At 45.9% G+C, this 20,170-nt stretch overlaps 2 protein-coding genes across 4 annotated transcripts in view; one reads left to right on the top strand and one right to left on the bottom strand.

Annotated features, from left to right (window-relative positions):
• Positions 1-20,170, bottom strand: part of Snd1 (staphylococcal nuclease and tudor domain containing 1) — a 408,605-nt gene that overhangs the window by 60,425 nt on the left and 328,010 nt on the right. The gene's annotated exons all lie outside the window — the stretch shown is intronic.
• Positions 1-20,170, top strand: part of Lrrc4 (leucine rich repeat containing 4) — a 35,196-nt gene that overhangs the window by 4,653 nt on the left and 10,373 nt on the right. For 2 of the 3 annotated variants that reach the window (XR_003378563.1, XR_003378562.1), the window contains exon 3: positions 18,479-19,203. Coding sequence is in view for 1 of the 3 variants with exons in the window: in XM_026788558.1 (XP_026644359.1) it covers positions 18,479-18,573 (95 nt within the window). In the remaining 2 variants the exon portion in view is untranslated. Of the gene's footprint in view, positions 1-18,478; positions 20,145-20,170 lie in introns of those variants that run through there. The other variant, XM_026788558.1, reaches the window with a different exon arrangement.

Here is a 20,170-nt window from a genome sequence, read left to right as displayed (position 1 = left end):
GGCTCACACAACTGAGTTCTGCATGAAGTCCTGTTGAATGGGGCACCATGGAGGGAAGCTTCCCTCCCCTAGGCCTACCTCCAGTAGAGCTATATGCAGGGGGCAAGATCTGTTATTCTGGTCAATTTAATGATGTAACTTTCAGTTATTATTTTAGCTTTAAGAGGAAATAAAGGGTTCAGATTTGAAGGGGGTGGTATGGGTGGGGGGAATGCCAACAAAAGAACACTGATTGTAATGTGAGAAAAGTGTATTTTTGTATTTTAATAAATATTGTTCAATTTTTAATTCAATGTCCCCAAAGGGTTAAATTGAATAAGACGACCCTGAACCTATACAGTCTTATAAGTATTGGCCAAGTCATTTATATTTAAATAAAGGGGGTGGGGGGAGGGAAGAGGCACGATGTGGGGAGGGAGACAATGTTAATTTTTTTTAAAGTGTGGGAAAATGCTAAAAGCTGTCAACCACATTTCTTTAGTTTAAATAAATGCACCCCGACTCCAGTGCATCTTCCATGAGCTAAGTGTGTTAGTCCCTGGCTTTGTTGGGGATATAACCAAATTCCCCACGCCCTGGAAAAGCAGGGGAAATGGGTCAGCCTCAGCTCCTGGGACCTGGCCAGAAGTGAACTGCCACCTCAGCAGAACCTGATGGTCAGGCAGTACCAGCTCAACCCAAGGACCCTGGGAGGCTTGGATGTAAGAGGGCTGCAGTAATGTAGTTTGGCTGCAAATTCCCATAGGCAGTGCTGTTTCCCCAGGGCCGAATAGTCAGATGTGTGTTGAAGGAGGTGGGGGTTTGGCTCTGAGGTTCACAGAACGATGACTTCCAGGGAGGCTCCATGAACAAGGACCCTCGTCAGCACGTTTATACTAATGCAGAGGATGAGGACTGAGTGGGTGTGCTGTATCTGGCACTACGGAGGGAAAGAAGCAGGTAGCACTTCGCAGCAGTTGCAAAGAAATCGTCCTAGGTATCCAGATCATTTCTGGCCATCAGTGCCTAAGATAAGCTGGTACGCACTTCCATGCAGGCAACAACGATTGGTTCTCTCTAGCACTCTACCTCTAATAAAAAAGAAAACGGCAGCAGGGCAAAGGGTGGGACTTGGCTATGATCAGATGAGAATTCAAGAACCGGCTCTGTCCCCTAGTGCTACACAACACAACTTGGGCTACTGGGAACAGCCTCCCGGGTACACACTCTGAGGCAAGTGACAACAAAGTTGCTGCCTCAGCACCACAAGGTGGGGCGCTGATTTCCTAACATCCCCTTCTTTTTGTGACAGCTGTCTGGGAAGTCAGAAATTCTGCAGTAACTGAAATGACAAAGGTCTGAGGACAGAGGCGGAGGAAGAATCCTAAGGAGGAATGCCTTTGTTCTCCCATGAGCAATTCCAGTCTGAGAACCGGAGGGAGGGAGAACTGCTTCCTGGAAGGAAACTGAGCGATGGGGGTGGGAGGATAAGAAGGGGGACCTAGGCAAAGTGTCCTGGGCATGTCAGGGACAGCTCTTTCCCCAGTGGGCCTGTCCTCTGGCCTGGCACTCTTCCGCAGTTAGGCGCTTGGGACAGTTTTTCGGAAGAGCCTCAGGAGCACTGAAGCGAGGCTCCAAGGCTGTGTTAGTGAGTCATTCTCAAGCCTGGCTGGCCAAGCTGTAAGGCTGGTTACCTGGGAATGGAACGTGGGTTGCTAGCTCTTCAGGGGTAGTTATAGCAACACATTAGAGCAAAGACTGGCTAGTATGGAATTACAGACTTTTCATTACAGAATTTTTTAAGGTCATGAAAATTACTTAGTCTAATTTTAAAAAATATTTTCTGGTCAAGGAAACTGAGCTCCACAGAAATGAAAAGACATACCCAAGGTCATACTGAATGTGGGAGAGGTGGGACTAAAGCCCGGGTCTCCTGACTCTGAAGCCAAATGTGTTTTCTCATTGAGGCTCTTATTGGCTAGCAAGAATGTGTTTCTTTCCATGCTAATATGCAGCTAAAATGGGACTTCCTACAGATACTTCTGTGTTCTCTTCTTCCATAAAGAGCTGTTCTCTTTCCACCCCACCCAGCTCTGCTACTCTGTAAGGCCTGACCACAACTGACAATGGCAGCTCCATGTGTGCATAAGTGCTGGATTCTGCACATACAGCTTCTGGAGTCCTAGACCCAGTGGCAGACAGAAACTGCAGAATCCCACAAAGGGTGGCAGCTACAGGAGAAAGATGAAAGTAGGTATGTTGCTGTGTTTCCAGTGAGAAATTTGCCTTCCTCCCAACCATGGACTGGGGAGCGCTGCAATGTAGATGACTGACAAAGTCTTAAAGTTCCCATTAGAGAAAACCTCTACAGGAGTGGTCTGCTTATATGGCTCAACAATGATAAGCCTGGGATGGAAGAACAAGACCTTAGTTCTGCGTCCTCTGCTACCTACCTATCTAGTTTTAGCTCATTTAAAATATCCATATCTGTCTGTTTAGTGGGGCGCGGGGACATGTGTGACTGTCAGGACTATATGTGATCTGAGGCTAGAACTCAGGCCGTTAGGCTTGGTAATGAGTGCCTTTACCTGCTGAGCCATCTTGCTAGCTCACTAGCCTTAGTTCTTTAAATGTCGCATTGTAGTTACCATTTCTATAATCTATAGTCTTCTCATCACACTGGTGTAATAATGCTGCACCATATTATCAGTGCAGGTAGGCAGGCTAGTCTCTAAGGCTTACAGATATTAGTTTATCGTGGCTATAGAACATGTATCGAGGCCAGCAACTTAACTTCCTGGGTAGACCAATGTGAAAAGCTCTCCTGCAAGACAATTCCTATTGTTTGCAGGTAGGAGGCTCAGAATCAATAGCATCTGGCTTCCTGCACTGGCCGGTGACTATGAACAGCAAGAGGGTTAGGTGGATCCTTCTTACACCGGGCTTCTATCTCAGGAGGGTAGGGTTTAAAATTTAGGGTCTACCATTTCAGTGCTCTAAAGCAGTAAAGGCTTAAAATTAGAGGAGAGAAAGGAGAGAGAACACTTATATATCTAAACATATGTCTGGTTTTATCTCCTCTGCTGGCACTCAGCACACCATGCCTCCGCCTAATGCAGGCACTGTTCACGCAATTTCTAAACTCTGCCTCAGCTAAACTGCGAGGCAGTTTGGCTCCTTTGGTCTCCATCCACTTAGAAAGCACCCTTTTGTTTGCAGGGGGAAGAGTGGCTTAGCTACTGAGCTGTTTCCATCTTTGCTTTAAATTAAAATAAGTAAACTACATCTTGAGCAGGTTTAAGGAATTAAAAAAGTAGGTCATTATCATTGTTGCCCCCCCCCCCCATGGTCCCCTCATACACATGAGGGGCGGTTAGGGAACATGATGTTTGCAAAATAGATTCTGGAGCCAGTATCCTTGGTTGAATTCTAGCTCCACACTGCCTAGCTCTAACTTAGGCAAGTACTTAGTGTCTTCATCTTACAGCTGAAGACAGTATTAATTAGTATGTACTTCACTACTTCATAGGCTGTTATACACATTGAAAATTGTATATCTCACACTTAGCGTGGTGGCTGACATTGTATAGTGGGTACTATATATATATATATATATATGACAATTATTTGATGATATAAGTATACAGACCAAAAGACCAGTGCCCACCATCTCCCCTATCCTTCAACCTTATGTATACTCTCACTATTCCAGAGAGAAAAAATCATTATCTAGAAGTTGGAGGCAATGCCACTTACAAGCCCAAATATGCTGGAAAAAAAATGGTCGTACTTTATTTCCCAGGAAAACTCTGTCTTGTGTTCTGTACCTAAAGTAACTCTGTAGCTGGCCCACACACTATCTTAGTCCAGAAATGGATTACATTTTTTGTAAAGGCACTTCTACTGATAGTGATGTTAAAGACTGGGGGCTGGAATTGGATGTTTCTACCTAGAAGGTTTTGGTCTTTAACAAGATGGCGAGCTTCCTAGTCTCTTCATCTATCTGTGGTTCTCAACGAGGTGTGGGGGCGCAAATGAACCAATATTATCCAGGTCAGTGATAAAAATACTTCCTTACTATGAAGGCCTTACCTTACCAGGCCTGGAGGTGGGAAGGGGAAGCAGCAAGATGGAGAAGGCTCTTGGCACAGAGAGAGCTACTGGGGCTCTTACAGGAAGTGGGCTAGCACCATGATTTTAACAAGTGAGAGAAAAATGAAGCTACATAGAAGAGACAGAGGCAAGTGTCTGCATGCAGTTAACAAGGAAAGCGAGGGAGATTTTCTTTTCTTTTTTATTTAGTAAGCACGCTGCTGGCTGTACCCTGGATGGCAGAGGACTGTCATTGCAACACTGATGGCATGGAACAGAGGAGATGAAAAGTAGGGAGATCAGCTTTCCAAGCTAAAAAGCAATGCATTTTGCTTTCCTAATGAGAAGCTAGAATTAGACTCAAGGATGATCATAGGTTTTAGTCACTGGTACATGCCAACTTTGCTGCCAGAACTTGGGCCAAACCACACCTACCTACAACAGTCCTGTTGCCTCTCTTGCAGGCTGTCCACCGTTAGCGAAAGCAAGCCAGTCTTCAGGTGGTACCCTGAAATGGACTCTGGCAGCTCTCTTGGGTCTGCCATGAACTCGCGTCCTCATTTTTAGTAGGTATGCAGCTCACTATTTACCCTCAAAGGAAGGATCTATAGAAATTTTGATGATTGAATTCAGTGCTTATGAATACTTGTAGTGAGTCACAGAGTAGGCCTAGACCTGTGTGGAGATGTTAGAGAAGCCGTCTTGTCAAAACAAGTCAGCACTTGAGAAAGCAGCACACCTCAGAGGCTTTGGAACCTGTATCTGGGGAGCAGTGAGTTGAGAGGCCACTCTAGCACCCGGTGTCAGGGCTGCTGGACCACAGTGAGACTCAGCCTTTCAAGCTCACTCATTCTGTGTATCTAGTTACAGAACTAACTAATGACCAATGGTCACATAAATTATAAAACAGCAACAGAGGAGCCCTCGACACGTTTATTTCTTTGGTATCCACCTACCTTCTGATATTCCCACTCACAAAGACACCCTTCAATTATCATACCAGGTTTTCTTTCATAATCTCCATTTGAGTCTACTCATCTCTGATAGGGCCTAAGAAATTCCAAATGATCTTTCCATTTAAGAGTGACGGCTCTTTCTTACCTCTAGTGGTTTGCACGCTATCGCCTCTCCAACATTATCTCTCACAGTTCCTTTAAGGTCTCAACTCTGGTTTTCCCTGTCTCCGAGCTGGTGGTATTTTAGTCATTAGTTAAGTCACTCTACCTGCTCAGTGAGTCAGCAAGCAGAGGGAGAAAGGCTTCACATGCTGTTCCTTGGGCAAAGTTTGCTTTTCTGGCCTCAGGCTATTTCTTCCCAGTCTTCAAGGTCTGCATTTCTTCCTTTATCTACCCACTCATTTGGGTTCATTAAAATCATTCAGACGGTTGCTCCAACTCAAGGACCCCCCTCCCCCCACCCATAGGTAAACTGAATGAGTTATAGACAGTTCTCAACATAGGCAGTTTCAGCCAGGAACCAAGTGCCAGCTGTTGGTCCTAACTAGAGGAATGCTCAGATAGAGAGCTGAGGTCTCAGGCACCCGCAGCCTGGCAGCCACAGTGGCTACAAGTGATAATCTATTACCATTCCAAGAAGACTTAATTTCTGGACTTAAAGGAAGTCGGATAATACTTTATCCTATTAGTGTCTGCCTGTGTGAACTGACAATGGTTTCCTTCTGACATGACAGCACATTCTTCCAATTCATCTCTTTAAGGTCAGGGAGAGGGAAGTCTGGAGAATGAAAGGAAGGAGGAAAAGAAAAACACAAGGAAGAGACTGCCAGAGGAACCAGGGAAAGGAAGACTACCTTTTTTTTCCTATTACAAAAAAAAGGATATGGCACCCAGATGACGGCTGATTACCCCAAAGCACATCTACATCTGGTGTGTGCATGTTAGATTGGTTCGAAGCTACAGAGAAACATGACTATAACAAGATCAGAGTGTTGTCCCGTTACAAGTTCTTCATACTTAAGCTCACGGTGTCAGCCGTAGAGCTTTCTTCTTTCAATCTCTCTTCCTGGGTAGAATCATGTCATCTTTACATCATAGGGTTTTTAATCAAGGCTAGCTAACCTCAAGGTGACAATGGGCACTGTGGCAGAGTGTGAGCTTTTCTAAGGCTAGGGATAAGACCACAGTCAAGAGTGCCCTCCTAACTCAATCAAGAATTTTATTGAACTACCCCAGTTTATTTATGAAGACGGTGAAACCCAATGAGATGTGATTTGCTAGTATCATGCAGACCAGACCCTGGCAGGGCCACCATAACATTCGACTCCAGGGGGTGCCATGCATGGAAATGGCACGGTAACGGGTGCCGCCTGGAGTTGGCAATTCTGTACAGTCTCTAATAGTCATTTTGCAGGGGGAGAAGGAAGAACTTTCCTACCAGTTCTCTAACTTGTGCTTAATGCTGGAACCCAGGAGTTCAAACAGTTAAGAGTTGAGCAATAGGCAACTTCTTTCTTTTCAGCTGTTAAATATGGCAGGGCACATGGGTTTAAGTGGCAGTACAAAATAGATAATCAAAAGGGACCTTTGTTATATAAGAGGTTTTTCCTTCTCTCTAAATTGGTGGAGGGCAGTAAGACAACACCTGCCTTTGTATAGGGAAGGCTAAATCATTTTTGCTTGTTAGCCTAGCCTTTAATGGCTGAGCTATCTCTCCAGCCCTGGAAGGCTAAATCCTATTAGAGGTTTGCCAAGATCATGAGGCCCACTGGAGAAGCAGCACAGTCTAGAGTCCTGCTTCTACCTTCCTAGCTTTCCTGGTATTTTTTTGTTTGTTTTTTGAGACAGGGTTTCTTTGTGGCTTTGGAGCCTGTCCTGGCACTAGCTCTGTAGACCAGGCTGGTCTCGAACTCACAGAGATCCACCTGCCTCTGCCTCCCGAGTGCTGGGACTAAAGGCGTGCGCCACCATCACCCGGCCTTTCCCTGGGGTTTTACGGCAATGAGGCCCTCAGAGGGAATGCTCATGCTGACTTGGGGGGACTTACTATGAACTATGGGGCAAATAATCCTTTCTTGGGAAACAAAGTGGCCCTAGCTACAATTTTATCACATATGTTTAATCACAGTGTGCTGCTTTCAGGGTGATTTCTCATGAAGTCTCTGTATTCTAAAAGAATAGACACTTTCAGCCAAGGCTGTCTCTTGACCAAATTAATTTAGCAGACATTTGCTGTCTTGGATGGGGTGGAGATGCTTTAAACTTCAAAGCTGAGAAGAGAGGGGAGGTGGGGAAGAGAAAGAGGAGGGCGGGGGCTTCAAGAAAATGAGTTTCCATCTATTAAGGAGTAGTAATTTCTGCTAGTTCCCCTAGAGACCGGTCCCCTTCAATAATGGCCTGACTCTAATGATTCCCACTCTTAAGCAACAGCCTGTGTTATGCTGGTGTTGAGATGAACTGTGCCAGAGAATTCCCTTTTTCTCAGAGGAGCTGCTATCATTATGGAGGAGAGATTAGCCAGCAAGGAGGATGTGTTCTCAGTACTGAGCTAGGAAGACAAGCAAAGAGAATGTTCTTCTCTTGAAGGCTTGATACAGAAGACTAGGACCAAAAAAAGATGGTGATAAGCAAAAAGAATTCTGTGCGATGGTCAGCTCAGTGGACCAGGGGAGATGGCCAGTGAAAGCCTTTGGACTTCCCGACAAGCTGATGAATCTCATGGGAAAGAAGCACCAGCTGGTTGGCTAAGAGGTATAGGAAGCTTTTGGGTGTGTTCTAAATGCAGGCCTAATGCATAAAAACTGAGAGTACTAAAGTTATGAAGTGGGAATAAGGTTTTGATTTTTTTTTTTTTTTTTTTTTTGTAAAGAAGGGGAATTGTTTTTAAGATCCCAAATCAGTCATTCCCAGGGCAGATGCACAACTCCGAGGTTAGGGTTACAGCTGTCACTGAGGCTGTAGAGACAGCGAAGGTGGGTGAGCTCATCTCTATTTTAACAGACTGCAGTCTGGTGAAGCTAATGATGTGGCGCTAGCTACTGTGGAAACCATTGCCAGCCAGTCTTGACTAGGGGAGTAGGGAGTCCCCTTACTTTGCCCCTGTTGGCTTTCCTGTGATGGAGACGGACTGCTTCCAGAGGCTGCTTTGCCAGATGTGTCAGCAGGCAGCCTGGCTAGAGAGCCTGCAGTGCAGACAGATGCCCTGGGCTGTATTCAGGATGGCAAGACCCTTTATGGTACTGCGGCTCAGCTCTGGGGCAGTGCCAGAGCGGCAGGGTAATTGTCCTCAGCCAGATCCATTCCCCCCAAACCTCTTCAAATATGTGGGCCATGGAGGGAGGCAAATTTAATTAAATTACTGTGTCATGGACTGCCCTTCCTAGGCAAGGGCTAAAAATGGGCTCATGCTGACATGCAAACCCATCTGTGTACTGAGAGCATGTGTATCTTCATGCTGAGCTGTCAGCAGCTGGAAGGGGCTGGCAGTGCCTAGGGCTGGACAGTTACCTGGCCTTTGCTACAGTAAGACAGAGTCAACAATCCAACCTGGGCCCCATATAGCTCCACTGACCTTTTCCTTTTCATTTAGATGACTGAGTGGCACCCTGCCCCTTTCTGCACCAATTATTTCTCCTCAGTTGCCTCTCCTGTTGGCACTCAGGACTTTCCCGTAAGGCTGTGTCCTGCACTGTGCTGGGAGATACAATTCACGACTGCATAGGCAGGTTTGTTTGACTTGGCAGGAGATGGAGGGGTCTCTCGGGCGACTCTCAGAGTGCTACTTCAGCAGTTCCCTCCTGGCAATGGCTTGCTGGAGAGAGAACTCTTGTCAGGTGCCAGAGTAAAGCACAGAGTTCCTCTTCCCTTTCCATGTACAAGTGGCCCTGAAGGTATAGGACCTGAGCAGCAAATAGTCAAGAGATGGCTTGGCTGGGCCTGCCAAGCCTATAAGGGCACTTCATTTTGCTCTTGGAAGTCCAGGCCTTGCTGCCTTTGTATACTCCACAAGTATACAGATGCTGCTACTGGAGCTGGATGAGGGCTTCCCTCTGCTGGTGAGAACCAGCCTGTGATGGAATCTGTGGGGAATGGCTACGGCAGACACATGGTAGCACAGTGGCTTCCACTGTAGCCAAGACAAGAGTCAGGTGGGAACCGTTTCTCAGCTTTTCCCCAGAGAAAACAGAACTCTCAGGTTTGAAATTTTGTGGGATACAACCCTCAGAGCCAGAGGGGTGGCCCTGTAGCAGGCCATCAGGAAACCTTCCTGGGAGACTAGTTGTATTCACATTTCCTCTCTCATGCCCATTCTGACATCAGGCAGACACCTGCAGGACTGTAGCATAGTGCAGGTGCCTGTGAGGTGACCAGCCTCTCTGGGTCCCTTTTAAGGCAGGTTTATGGAATAATTTGGGACGAGAAGAACCTACCTACCCTGAACTGGAAGTCTCTAAAATGGCAAGACAAGAATACAGCGACTTTCTTGTTGTCCTGACACCGCACTGACCATTCCAGGGCTATTCTCTGAGCCATAATGAGGCTGGGGATAGACAGGTGGGTGGAGATGGTGTATCTGTCACATGTGTTGCTGGCTAGGTTTGGCTGAGAATCTGATGGCTCCTTTAAGGACTATGGCAAGTACTGTCTATTTAGACCTTTGGAATCCACCTCAACAACCTAGACTACCTCTGTAGGCTGCTTATAGTCAGCATTTCCACACGACTAGATTTTATGGATTAAAAAGAGCCCGTAGCTTATGTTTCCTATAGTTAAATGGTTAAGTAAGCATTGTAACAGGAAGAGAAAGTGACATCTAATTCTAGATAAATGAGGTTTGAGCACCCACAAAGAACACAGAACTGACCGTACTGGTGAGACTGACTGTGTGGTTTTATAGAGGAAAGAAGGTTCCTGGTGTTCTACTCGACAAAGAATACTTTCTCTGTGCCCAATGAGACAGAAGTTGCAGGTAACTGTGGCATCTCAGCAGAACAAGGTCTGTGAACCCCACTCCACCAGCATGACCTCCGCTGTGAGTACATATGGGTGCGGAACACAGGCACGGGCCTCTCCAGGCCGCTGTCTTCTGTTAGTCAGGATCATTTCCAATGACTGAAACTATCCTTGCCCTACAGCAAACATGACAAGTTCTACAGAGTAGAAACCATCTTCATCTTGAAAGTCTTCCATAGGAGAGGTTCACCTTGAGGGTTTATACGCCTCCTCATCAGCAGCTGGGGACTGGAAGCCTTTTCCAGCTTCAGCAGAGCTGTTCTCAGATGCCTGGGAGGTCTCATTCAGGCAGAGCCCGATAGGCTAGGATCTCCTATGTAGTTTGCAGTCCTGCTGCCCAGCAGTAAGCCACCACGGGGAAGGTTGGGGACTGTCCTGCAGTTGCTGCCATGTTCTTCTGCAAAAGGTCAGGCACCCTTGGCCCCGTGTTTGTTACTAGTTACTAACTTGTCAGAAGGGGCCAAGGTAAAGAGAAATGGTTGATTACAACAGTGTGTAACAGTGTACTTACTACCTGTAACACACGAGGTGGACAAGAGAAGGAGCAGTGCTGTGAAAGACTGCCAAAGCCTGTGATGGCTAGAAAAGGAAGAAGGAAAAGAGAAGTCTCTGATAGTACCCTTCACCGGGTTCTCTTCCAGCTCACGCTAGTCCTTGGGAGGTAGAGTGAGTGCTGCTAAGGTTCTTTGTAAGACTAGATTAGTGCTCATACAAGCTAGAAAGCATTTCTCACACAGAATGAACTGAGCCTGGGCCTGTCCTTGTCCCTTGGGTTCAGTTCATTTCGTCTTTAAAATCATGGAGGAAGCTTAATCTATGTACTAGAACATGAACTAGCCATGAGTTGTCTTCATCTTGGCCCAGGTTGACCTGTAGGCAAGTTTGGTTCAGCCACCCCCTCATCTCATAGAAAAAGGGCAAGAGAGGGGATAGGAGTGGCAGACGTCTCTGGGTACGGCTGGGGCCATCTGCACTACTGTGAATCAAGGTTGGCTCAGACAGAAGGCGCGAGGGAGGAGGTGCAGCTGCTGATGGCTCAGACAGCTTGGACCTGTCCAGGCAAACAAGCCGCTCAAGTGCAAGAACAGCCAGCCAAGTAGGCAGAGCACAAATATGGACTTAAAGCTTGAAGTCTGACAAGATACAGAGAGGGTAGGAAGCTGTCTGGTATAACAGTGCCTGGCCTTGCCTGTTTCTCACTGCTGTGGCAAGTTTCTCTGCTACTGAAGGGTGGGACGTGAGGCATAGGAACTAGGGGTTGGAGGCAGACAAGCATTCCTTGAGCTAGAGTTTAAAACTGTCATTCTGGGGACTGGAGAGTCACCTGTGGATTATTCTTTCTCATCAGTATCTCTGAAAGGAAAAGTAAGCTCTTGTCTATAGATATATTTATCTCCGCTTTACTTTAGTGTTCAATGTTGAAAAGCAGTGGGCCTTGGGTATGCTGGTGTCTATCTGTTACACTGCTAACTACTCAGATGAGGATCTGTCTCAGCATCACCCAAGGAGGGAATACAAAAGGCTCTGCTCCCTTGTGTAGGGAGTGAGGCAATAGTTTGGTTCCTTTTACTGAAGACTCCTGAGGCAATGCTTCCTTCTCTTAGGTGCATATTAGCCACACTGAGGAGTCGTTAGGTACCAGGGTTTAGGTATTTTTTCTCCTGGAACCTCTCCCACCTTCACTTTCCCTTAATCCACCTTTGCTCTAGAAAAAAAAAAAAAGATGCTAGCATTTAAACTTTAGGTCACATTGCAATCTCAAGGGGTGGCACTAGGGACTTCATGGTTTTTAAATCATCCAGGAGATGAGAAAGCTCTTCTCTAGATTGAAAAGGCAAGGAGAAGAGTGGTAAGACACATAGCCAAAAGAAGCATGAACTACTGCCCAGAGTTTTCCTTCTGGTTGGGTCGGAGTCACTTCTGAGAGAGCTAGCCAGGTGTAAATGACTGTGGTAGAAAATAAGGGAGAACCCTTCTACAAATGTAGCACCTTCCGAGGCGAGGTCAAGAAAGGAAAGATGGCCAGGACCCAAGAATAACAAATAGGAGAAACAGAGTCAGAAACAAGGAGAACCAAATCACTTCTTTCTCTGAGACTGTTCCCAGTCAGCCACAGGCTCCTTTCTTGGTGAACACAGGGCAACTCCAGATTGCCCTAGGGTAGGTTCACAGGCCCAAGTCAAAGAAGAACCAGTTTTAAGTGAGGCTTCCAGGTCTGTGCAACTGCAACCCTGGCCGTAGCCTGTTCTTGGTATCCTAGTTTGCTTCCCTGTTGCTGTGATAAACACAGGAGGAAAAAGTTTATTTGTTTACACTTAGGGAGTCAATGCGTGTCACAATGTATCATTGAGGAGGTCAGGGCAGGAGCTGGAGGCAGGAACTGAAGTAGAGACCGTGGAAGAATGCTACTTGCTAACATGCTGCTCAGCAAGTTTTCTTGTATAACCCAGGACCACCCTGCCCATGAATAACACTGCTTACAGTGGATTGTGCCTTTCTACATTGCTCTGTGATTAAGAAAATGCCTCACAGATATGTCCAAAGGTAGTGTGATGTGGTAATTCCTCAACTGAGATTCCTTCCTTCCGGATGCTGACAAGAACTAATCAGCATTCCTGACTTCTTTATTTGTTTGTATGCCTTTGTAGAACCAGTTCTGTGGCCAGGGATATGCCAAGTTCAAGAGAACATAAGGACATGATGGATGCCCTTGAGATTATGAAGCATATCTGACGTGGCTAGGCTGGGAGGGATAACAGCAGGCGGGTATATATGGCAGGAATGTGTGCTTAGAGCAAGCCAGAAGCAGAAGAAATCTCAGCTTCCATCTGCTCGAAGAGTCCTGTGGAGAAATGCAGTGCAGGGTATATCATGGGTTTGCAGAGTACCCACCGCAGTGCACTTGTAGGGGAGGACAGGAGAAAATCACACAGCTTGGATTGTGAGCACAGGCAATATGAGTTGATTGTTAGGGCCAAGACTGACTTTCAACCCCGCAGGGAGCCAGAGATGACCCAGTCCTTTGGCACAAGCACAGGGTGGGTAGATGACCTCAACACTTCTTAGGCAGAAATCTGCTAAAAGGACTGCCCTAGGAGTTGGCAGCCATGCTCTTAGTAAATATCCGGGTAAAACAGTATTTATTCTAGGCTGATAAGTGACCTATATCATCTGTAGTTTCACAACCCTCTGTAGGACCCTATAATGACACACAGATTAGCTAAATGCTCAGGTGTAAGTAACAAGGCCCCCTGAGTAAAGATTAGCCAACAGCTTGCCTCTGACTGAAAAGGTGCTTAGCCAGGGTCCTAATCAAGGCCACGGTGCAAATGTAGGATAGAAGCTCCAGCCTGACTCCAGAACTCCATTTAATTTGGCTGTACAAGCTGCTGATGGTCTCACCTGCTAAGCAGCCAGAACAAAATAAAATAGCACTCGAGAGTTGGAACAACGTTGAGGACACAAAGGAGCGCGCACACAAACAGCATGGGGGGGGGGGGCAGGAGACAGAGACATGGATAGACATGACAAGTAGAGTAAGGTTGAATATTTATTTAGGGAGTTAGGGGGGGGGGGAAGGGAGGAGAGAGAGGAGACAGACACAGCTGAGAGCATATGGAAAGTGGGTACAAACTTCAGCTCACACCAGTGGGAGCCAAATGGCGTTGGGTAAAGTGCTTCAAGGACTATCTTCTACCATGCGTCACAGTGTAGGTGCAATCAGAGCCAATCTCCCTGGTGTGCTCCGAGTTCTCAGGATGGAGCATGCAGCTTTGGCAAGGGATAAGACAGGTGAACCCCAAGGCACAACAGCTCTCCATGCTCATTGTAGAGGGAAGGTGGAAGGCATGAAGCTGTCTACTTGGCTACTCCTGAATTCTAATCTTTTGTGTTCGTTCCGTCAATAGATTGTGAACTGCTTATGAGTTGGAGAGATCAAGTTTCTGCTGATAGAAATCCATAGTCATGAACAAAGTCTAAGCTGATAGCTTAGGGCATGGTGGTCCAAATTCAATCTCCCAATATACCTATAGTACTTAACCTTAGATGTATACTGGAATGCCTTCGGGAATTAAAAAAAAATCTAAAAACATTTTAATTATATAAAAACTGTGAAATTAAAGACTTGAAACCCTGAAAGTAGAATACTGAAAGTAGGGAGTACTCCACATATCCATCATGTAGATTCAATAAAGTCTTCACTGCCCTTCTATATCTCCCCATTTTCTTTGCTTCAGTGTTTTAATATATCCTAGACATGGTGCCACTTTATGTACTTCAGTATGCATCTCTAAAAATATGCGGTCATTTCCTTACATAACCACAATGTTATTATCACACCTACCTAAATTAACAAAGTGTTCCCTTGGTATCAGCTAATGTACCTGGGGAACTTGGGAAAAATAAAACCCCCCAAACTGGTGGTTGATCAAGCTAGATTCTCTGGAGGGAGGTCCAAGCAGTAGCAGCTTCCCTATGCCTCCCTGACCTGTGTGTTTCCAGAGTGAAGAACCCCTGCCGTGGGGTCAGAAGCAAGTGCTGTGAACATCCTCTATTCCTTCATAGATACAACATGCTAAGAAGAGAATCCCCAAAGCAAAGCCTAAAACAAGTAAACACAAACACCAAAACCAAACCAAACCAAACACAAGAAAGCATGACAAGCCACAGATAGAATAAAGACAAGGAAAATTAAAACATAAAACAACAAACGAACAAAAAAAATCCCAACCCTTGCCCCCACCCCCAAACCTCAGGAAACCACAGAATGGAATCCTGTGTAGTGCAAGGATGCCTCTGCTCAGGAGTGGAAGCCCACTCACTTGATGCATCAGATACATCAAAGGCCCAAGCAGCCTGAAAGGAGGGTGGTTCCCAGCTGCCCACGCTGCTTGCAGAGCCCTCAGCACCGACACTAGGCCAGACTGTATTATTTCTCTTCTTTTTGTTAGCTTTTCTTGCCTCTGTACGTGCTCTATCTAATATTCTGACTAATGCTGTGCCCCAGCACCTGGGTCTCAGGGAGGATTAATTACATAGGCTGTGGTGAGGGGGTGCACCAAAACTTCTTGGGTGTTGGCATTGGGGTATAAGTAGTACACTCTTCAATTCTACTTATTTATTTCATTTAAGGAAATAACTAAACAAAACATCCTGCAAAGAGATGAGGCTGTATCACTGTAGCTAAAAATACCTCCACTGAAGGCGGCCGCTCACCAGCTCCTCAATTAGAGATGCTACAGGGCCCTTTGTGAGCTGTGCAGTGTTGGCAGCTCCACGGGGGCTCTGGGAGGCCAGGGACAATTTCTGGAGAAGTGACTTTCTACTGCTGGGTGGAGAGGGACTAGCTAACAGCCACTAAGTCAGCATCTGAGACCTGAATACTGCAGGTAACTTCTATATCCCTCTTGTTTCGTGGACCTAAGTGAATAATGAGCCAAAATGATAGATATGATATATTTGAGGATGACCCAAAGTAATCAGGGGTTGGCTGTTCTTGATTTCCTTGAGGGTTACATTTATACCATAACCAAAGGAGGCGATGATGTCATCCAGCTTGCCGCAGGACATTTGGGTGCTGGACAGGAACTTAGAAGTGTATTTCAGGGATATGAAACCCAGGTGAAGCCTGGTGGTGGTGCTGAGGCAAGGGCAACTTTCAATTCAGGCTGACACGCGAATAGGGACACTGTGCAGAGGCACAGTGCTTCACAGTCTTTCTCTGGGTTTCTTTTCTTCATTGTCTCAATGTGTAAAGGTCATTTAGTCCAACAGTCATTTTTACTGGGGAAGATCAAATCTCATGGAGGTCAGAGTTGGTAAATGGGATTTCTGATTAGGAGTCTAGTGTTCCACCACACTGTACCACCCCCATCAGTGGACTCATTAACATTCAACAAGTGCTAAAAGAGCGACAGGAAAAGGTACCTGCAGCTCGGGTGCCAGAGGGACCAATGAATATGAGAGTTCCTGATGACCTGCACTCCAAAGGCTCTGGGGAAGTGGAAAGTCACACACAGCAACAGAGTCACGTATTCTGTTGGCAGTAACAGTTCTGCAGACCTGTGGCTTTCCCCCGAAGTTCTGTGGCCACTCCCTATTTCAGTCTGGGAAAACAGGAAGCACCTGGCGTAAGCATGATTAGCGCCTGTTGGGAGAAAGGGGGTCAAATACAAGGCCAAGGATGATTTTCTTGATACTGAAAGATGCTTTCAAATAAAGGGCATGAGGAGGTGGCCACAGAGATGTCTTGGTGGTTAAAAGCACTTGCTGCGTTTGCAGAGGAACAATTCCTATCACCCGCATCGTGGCTCACAACTACCTATAACTCCAGTTCAAGGGGATCTGATGCCCTCTTCTGGCCTCTGCAGGCATCAGACATGCATGTAATGTACAAGACATACATGTAGATAAAACACTCACACACATCAGATTAAAAATAACAACAAGAGGACAAAGGGATTTTTAAATATGACTGGTCTGGGGCCCTGCACTGTCCAACATGGTAGCTACTAGTCACATTCTACTACCAAAACTTAGCTGCAGATTCATTCCGTGTGTGCGCGCGCACACAAGAGCACCACATGTGTTTAGTATCTGCATGTGCCGAGTGGCCAAATACTGGACAGCACAGAATGAAGAACCTCTCCAATACAGAAAACTGTGCTAGCATCGCTTGACTATGGTTGTCTTATCTCATCTCTTGCTGGACAGCAGTTGTTTTTGAAATTCCTTTGTGCAAGAATTGAACTTAGGAAGTCAATGAGCTCCACAATTCACTCTCCAACAAACCCATTAATCCTGGACCCTTGAAGAAGCTAATAACTGACCACATCAATTCATCAGGGCAGTAAGCTCCCTAGGTCCTAACCCCTCATATCCTACTGCCTGTCTACATGTTTACAGCTACTTTGACCTTTGCGTAGTTTGCTCAGTTGCTATTTTACACTATTTTAATTGATGTTTAATATAGCTTAACTCTGCATGGTGTTCCAAGGCCCTCTCCAGGGGGCCGCTCACAGGCAGAGTCACAATTAATAGCAATCCCCAGAAAATTATGCCCTGTATCAAAGTTGTCATTGCACCGTATAAATGCTTATTATTACTATTGAATTCTCCAGCCCTGACACCTCCCTATGTTTACTAGGTAGCAGATAAACCTCCATGCTTGTGCCTTCTCCACTCTACCACACCAGCAGAACTAAATATAGCCCTTGTGTGTATGCTTAGCTCCATTTAGCTAAGCTTTGAAAAAGGGGGAAAATCAGCTAATAAAATTAAATTGCTGGAAAATGTGATTGGTTCCTCCCCCACTTGAGAACCCCTAAAAAGACAAACAAGAAGATAGAGAAGATGGCGGGGTGGGGTGGGGTAGAATCTCAGTACAGAGTGAGAAAGTCGTCCAGACCCTGACAACGTGGCACAGCTCTCCAGAGGCCTTCTGTGAGGACAGAAGGAACAGGTCCCTGAACATATGATATCGGGGACAAGGATGGAACTATGTGTCAAACCTGAGTCAGGGACTTTAAGGACAATCTAGCTAGGCAAGTTAAACTTTTCCCAATCTCTTAAATAAAAATCCAAATAAAATAAGATGCCCCTGACCCTGCAAAAAGAAGAAGACAAAAATGCCCCGATGGACAGCAGTTTAATATTCCTTAGGGTTTCCTCTGGGTGCACCTGAAGTTCAGATTTTGGCCTGAACAGACAGCAGCTTTTCTACAACTGTACACCAAAACCATGGAAAATTCCAGTTCAATCGCATACCTGCCCTCCTCTCCCTCTGGCAATTTTTCTGATCCTGTGTGCTGTTAGTTCTGCAACTCTGGCCTAGGTGACTTCTCTGTGGACTGAGCCTCCTGTCCTTGTCTCACTGAAGTAAAGCAATCTGAAGAAAATTCCCTTGTTTACCTCTTCTGTCTGCTTCATCACACACACCCACTCCTTTGTAGACACCGCTGTCACATTCTTATTACTTGTACTTCAGCTGGATGACTAGGGATGGTGGCTGCTGCCTCCGAGGTACTGTGGAGGAGATGGCAGTGTGGAAACTATGGGAATGTGTTCAAGTGATGTAACTTCATTCCTCAGTTGTCACCTGCGACAAAACGCTTGGCCTGGGCTCTATAAGCTCGGGAGCCATTCTAGCTACGAAATGCTCTAACTCAGTATTATGAAGCCTATGCTCAAGTCCTTGGAACAGAATGGGTCATACTTACTTCTATTTATAATTTTTTTTGCACTCAATGCTCTATGGAAAAATGTAGATTGCTATTCTAAATTTTTCTGGCCAACAAAGAGAAAGTTCTATTTTAGTTTGTTTGACATGGAAATGTTTATAATGAGATTGAATTTCCTGTATTATATTTGCTTTGCCTTCTTCCATCTTTGTCTAAAAATGGAGTTTCTAAAAAACCAGAAATGCTTTCTGTATTCAGGGCTAGCAGGAATGAGGCTGCCTTGGCTGGAGGAAGAAGATGGTGTGAGTCTCAAGCCCCAGTGGAGCAAGACGATGTGCCATCTGCTGCACTAGTTGCTGCATCTCCAAGTCATGCCCAGTCTGTAGTCTGCTGCCTGTCTTAGGAGCTGAGCCCCTAGCACCTCCTACCCATGGCAAACCTCGAACCTCTGTACTGTGGCTGCCAAGATGATGCGAAAGCAGGGGGCTACTTTCCAATTAGGAGAAAAACATATTACACGGAAATATAGTCTTCATTTCCTTTTTTTCCTTCATCATCTCCAGCTATTTATAAAGCTTTGGCCTAAAAAGCAAAGCTGTTGAACAAAGCCGAGGAAGAAGAGGGGATGTCAGGCTCCCCTTACCCCATCCACGCAGGACACTGGTTTGCGAATGATTCATGGGAAAAGAACAATCACCCTGCCGGCAGCCTCACATGTAATTAACCAACTTGACAGACAGCTGGCTGCCTTCTCCAGATCTAGCACCCGCAGATCACATAGTCATACTGAGGTTTCAGTGACGTCTCCCCACTGGAAGAGGGACATCCAAAATAGTGACCTCGATACACTAGCACTCAGGAAGCATGATTGAGGTGGCAGTGCTCTTCTGGACAAGCCTGGCTGGGTGCAGCCTCCTGACATCAACAAGCAGCCAGTGCCGGGACCACCATTCCACATAGATTGCCATTAACTGCATACTCAGGTAAGTGGCTAAGCAGGGCTATCCTCCAGGAAGCCCCCCAAATTTTACTTCCCCACCGAAACTCAACCCAGGAAGATGTTTCTGGGAATTAGCCTACTTTGCATGATAGCAGTGAACCTCAGCACGGATGAAGGGGCGGAAAGGAGTACTGTCCAGCTTGAGTGAGAATTTTTGGTAAGACGCAACAACATCCCTATCTCATCTCTCTAAAAGAGAGACGCAGCAGCTGGGTTAACCAAGTCTTGGCCCTGTAGTTGGTACTGACTTCCCTCTTTCGAGGCCTGGGATTAAAACCAGTCTTTCTCCAGGTATGTTACCATGCGCAACACTGAACTTTAAAAATGAGCACTTTGTTGTGGAACGGCTTAATGTGCACATTTAAAACATGTTCCTGTCACTTTTTCCAAGTGGTAGTCAGAAGGTATGACCAGTGAAGGCAAACAGCACACACAGGTACACATGCTTATTCCATGCTTATTTCTAGAATCAAGAGAAGCCGATAAGAATCACCTCTGTGTTTTATACCTATGTGGACACAAAATCCCTTTATCATAAGAACCCTTCCTTCATGTCTCAAGCCTCCCAACATCCATCCCTCGCACCTCACATTCTTCAAAGATGAGCCCACTTGGTGCTGAAAAGCCACAGAGGAATGCTGAACTGTTACACCATCAGTAAAACCAGAGCCATCCATAGGGGCCATGGCCTTTTCATTCAGCATACCCAATTTACATTCTATAGAAAATAGACAATAAAAGAATGGTATGCACTTTTGGGAAAATGAGAGGGGGTGCTTCTGAGTGACAGAGCAATGTCCAACAACTGGTGCCAAAGCTGTGCTTTTTCATGGCACAGCACATATGGCAAGCTCCTCAGATAAGCCATGAAGTCAAAGAGCAGGTCCTAAAGCAATTTTATTGTTCTTTGTATTTTCTCCCTCTTTTGTGCCCATCTTTTTTTTTTTTTT

This window comes from Microtus ochrogaster, unplaced genomic scaffold (assembly GCF_000317375.1).
Source record: "Microtus ochrogaster isolate Prairie Vole_2 unplaced genomic scaffold, MicOch1.0 UNK4, whole genome shotgun sequence".
Taxonomy (NCBI): Eukaryota; Metazoa; Chordata; class Mammalia; order Rodentia; family Cricetidae; genus Microtus; species Microtus ochrogaster.
The sequence above is the reverse complement of the archived record's forward strand: the minus strand, read 5'-3'. Positions and strand labels throughout refer to the sequence as shown.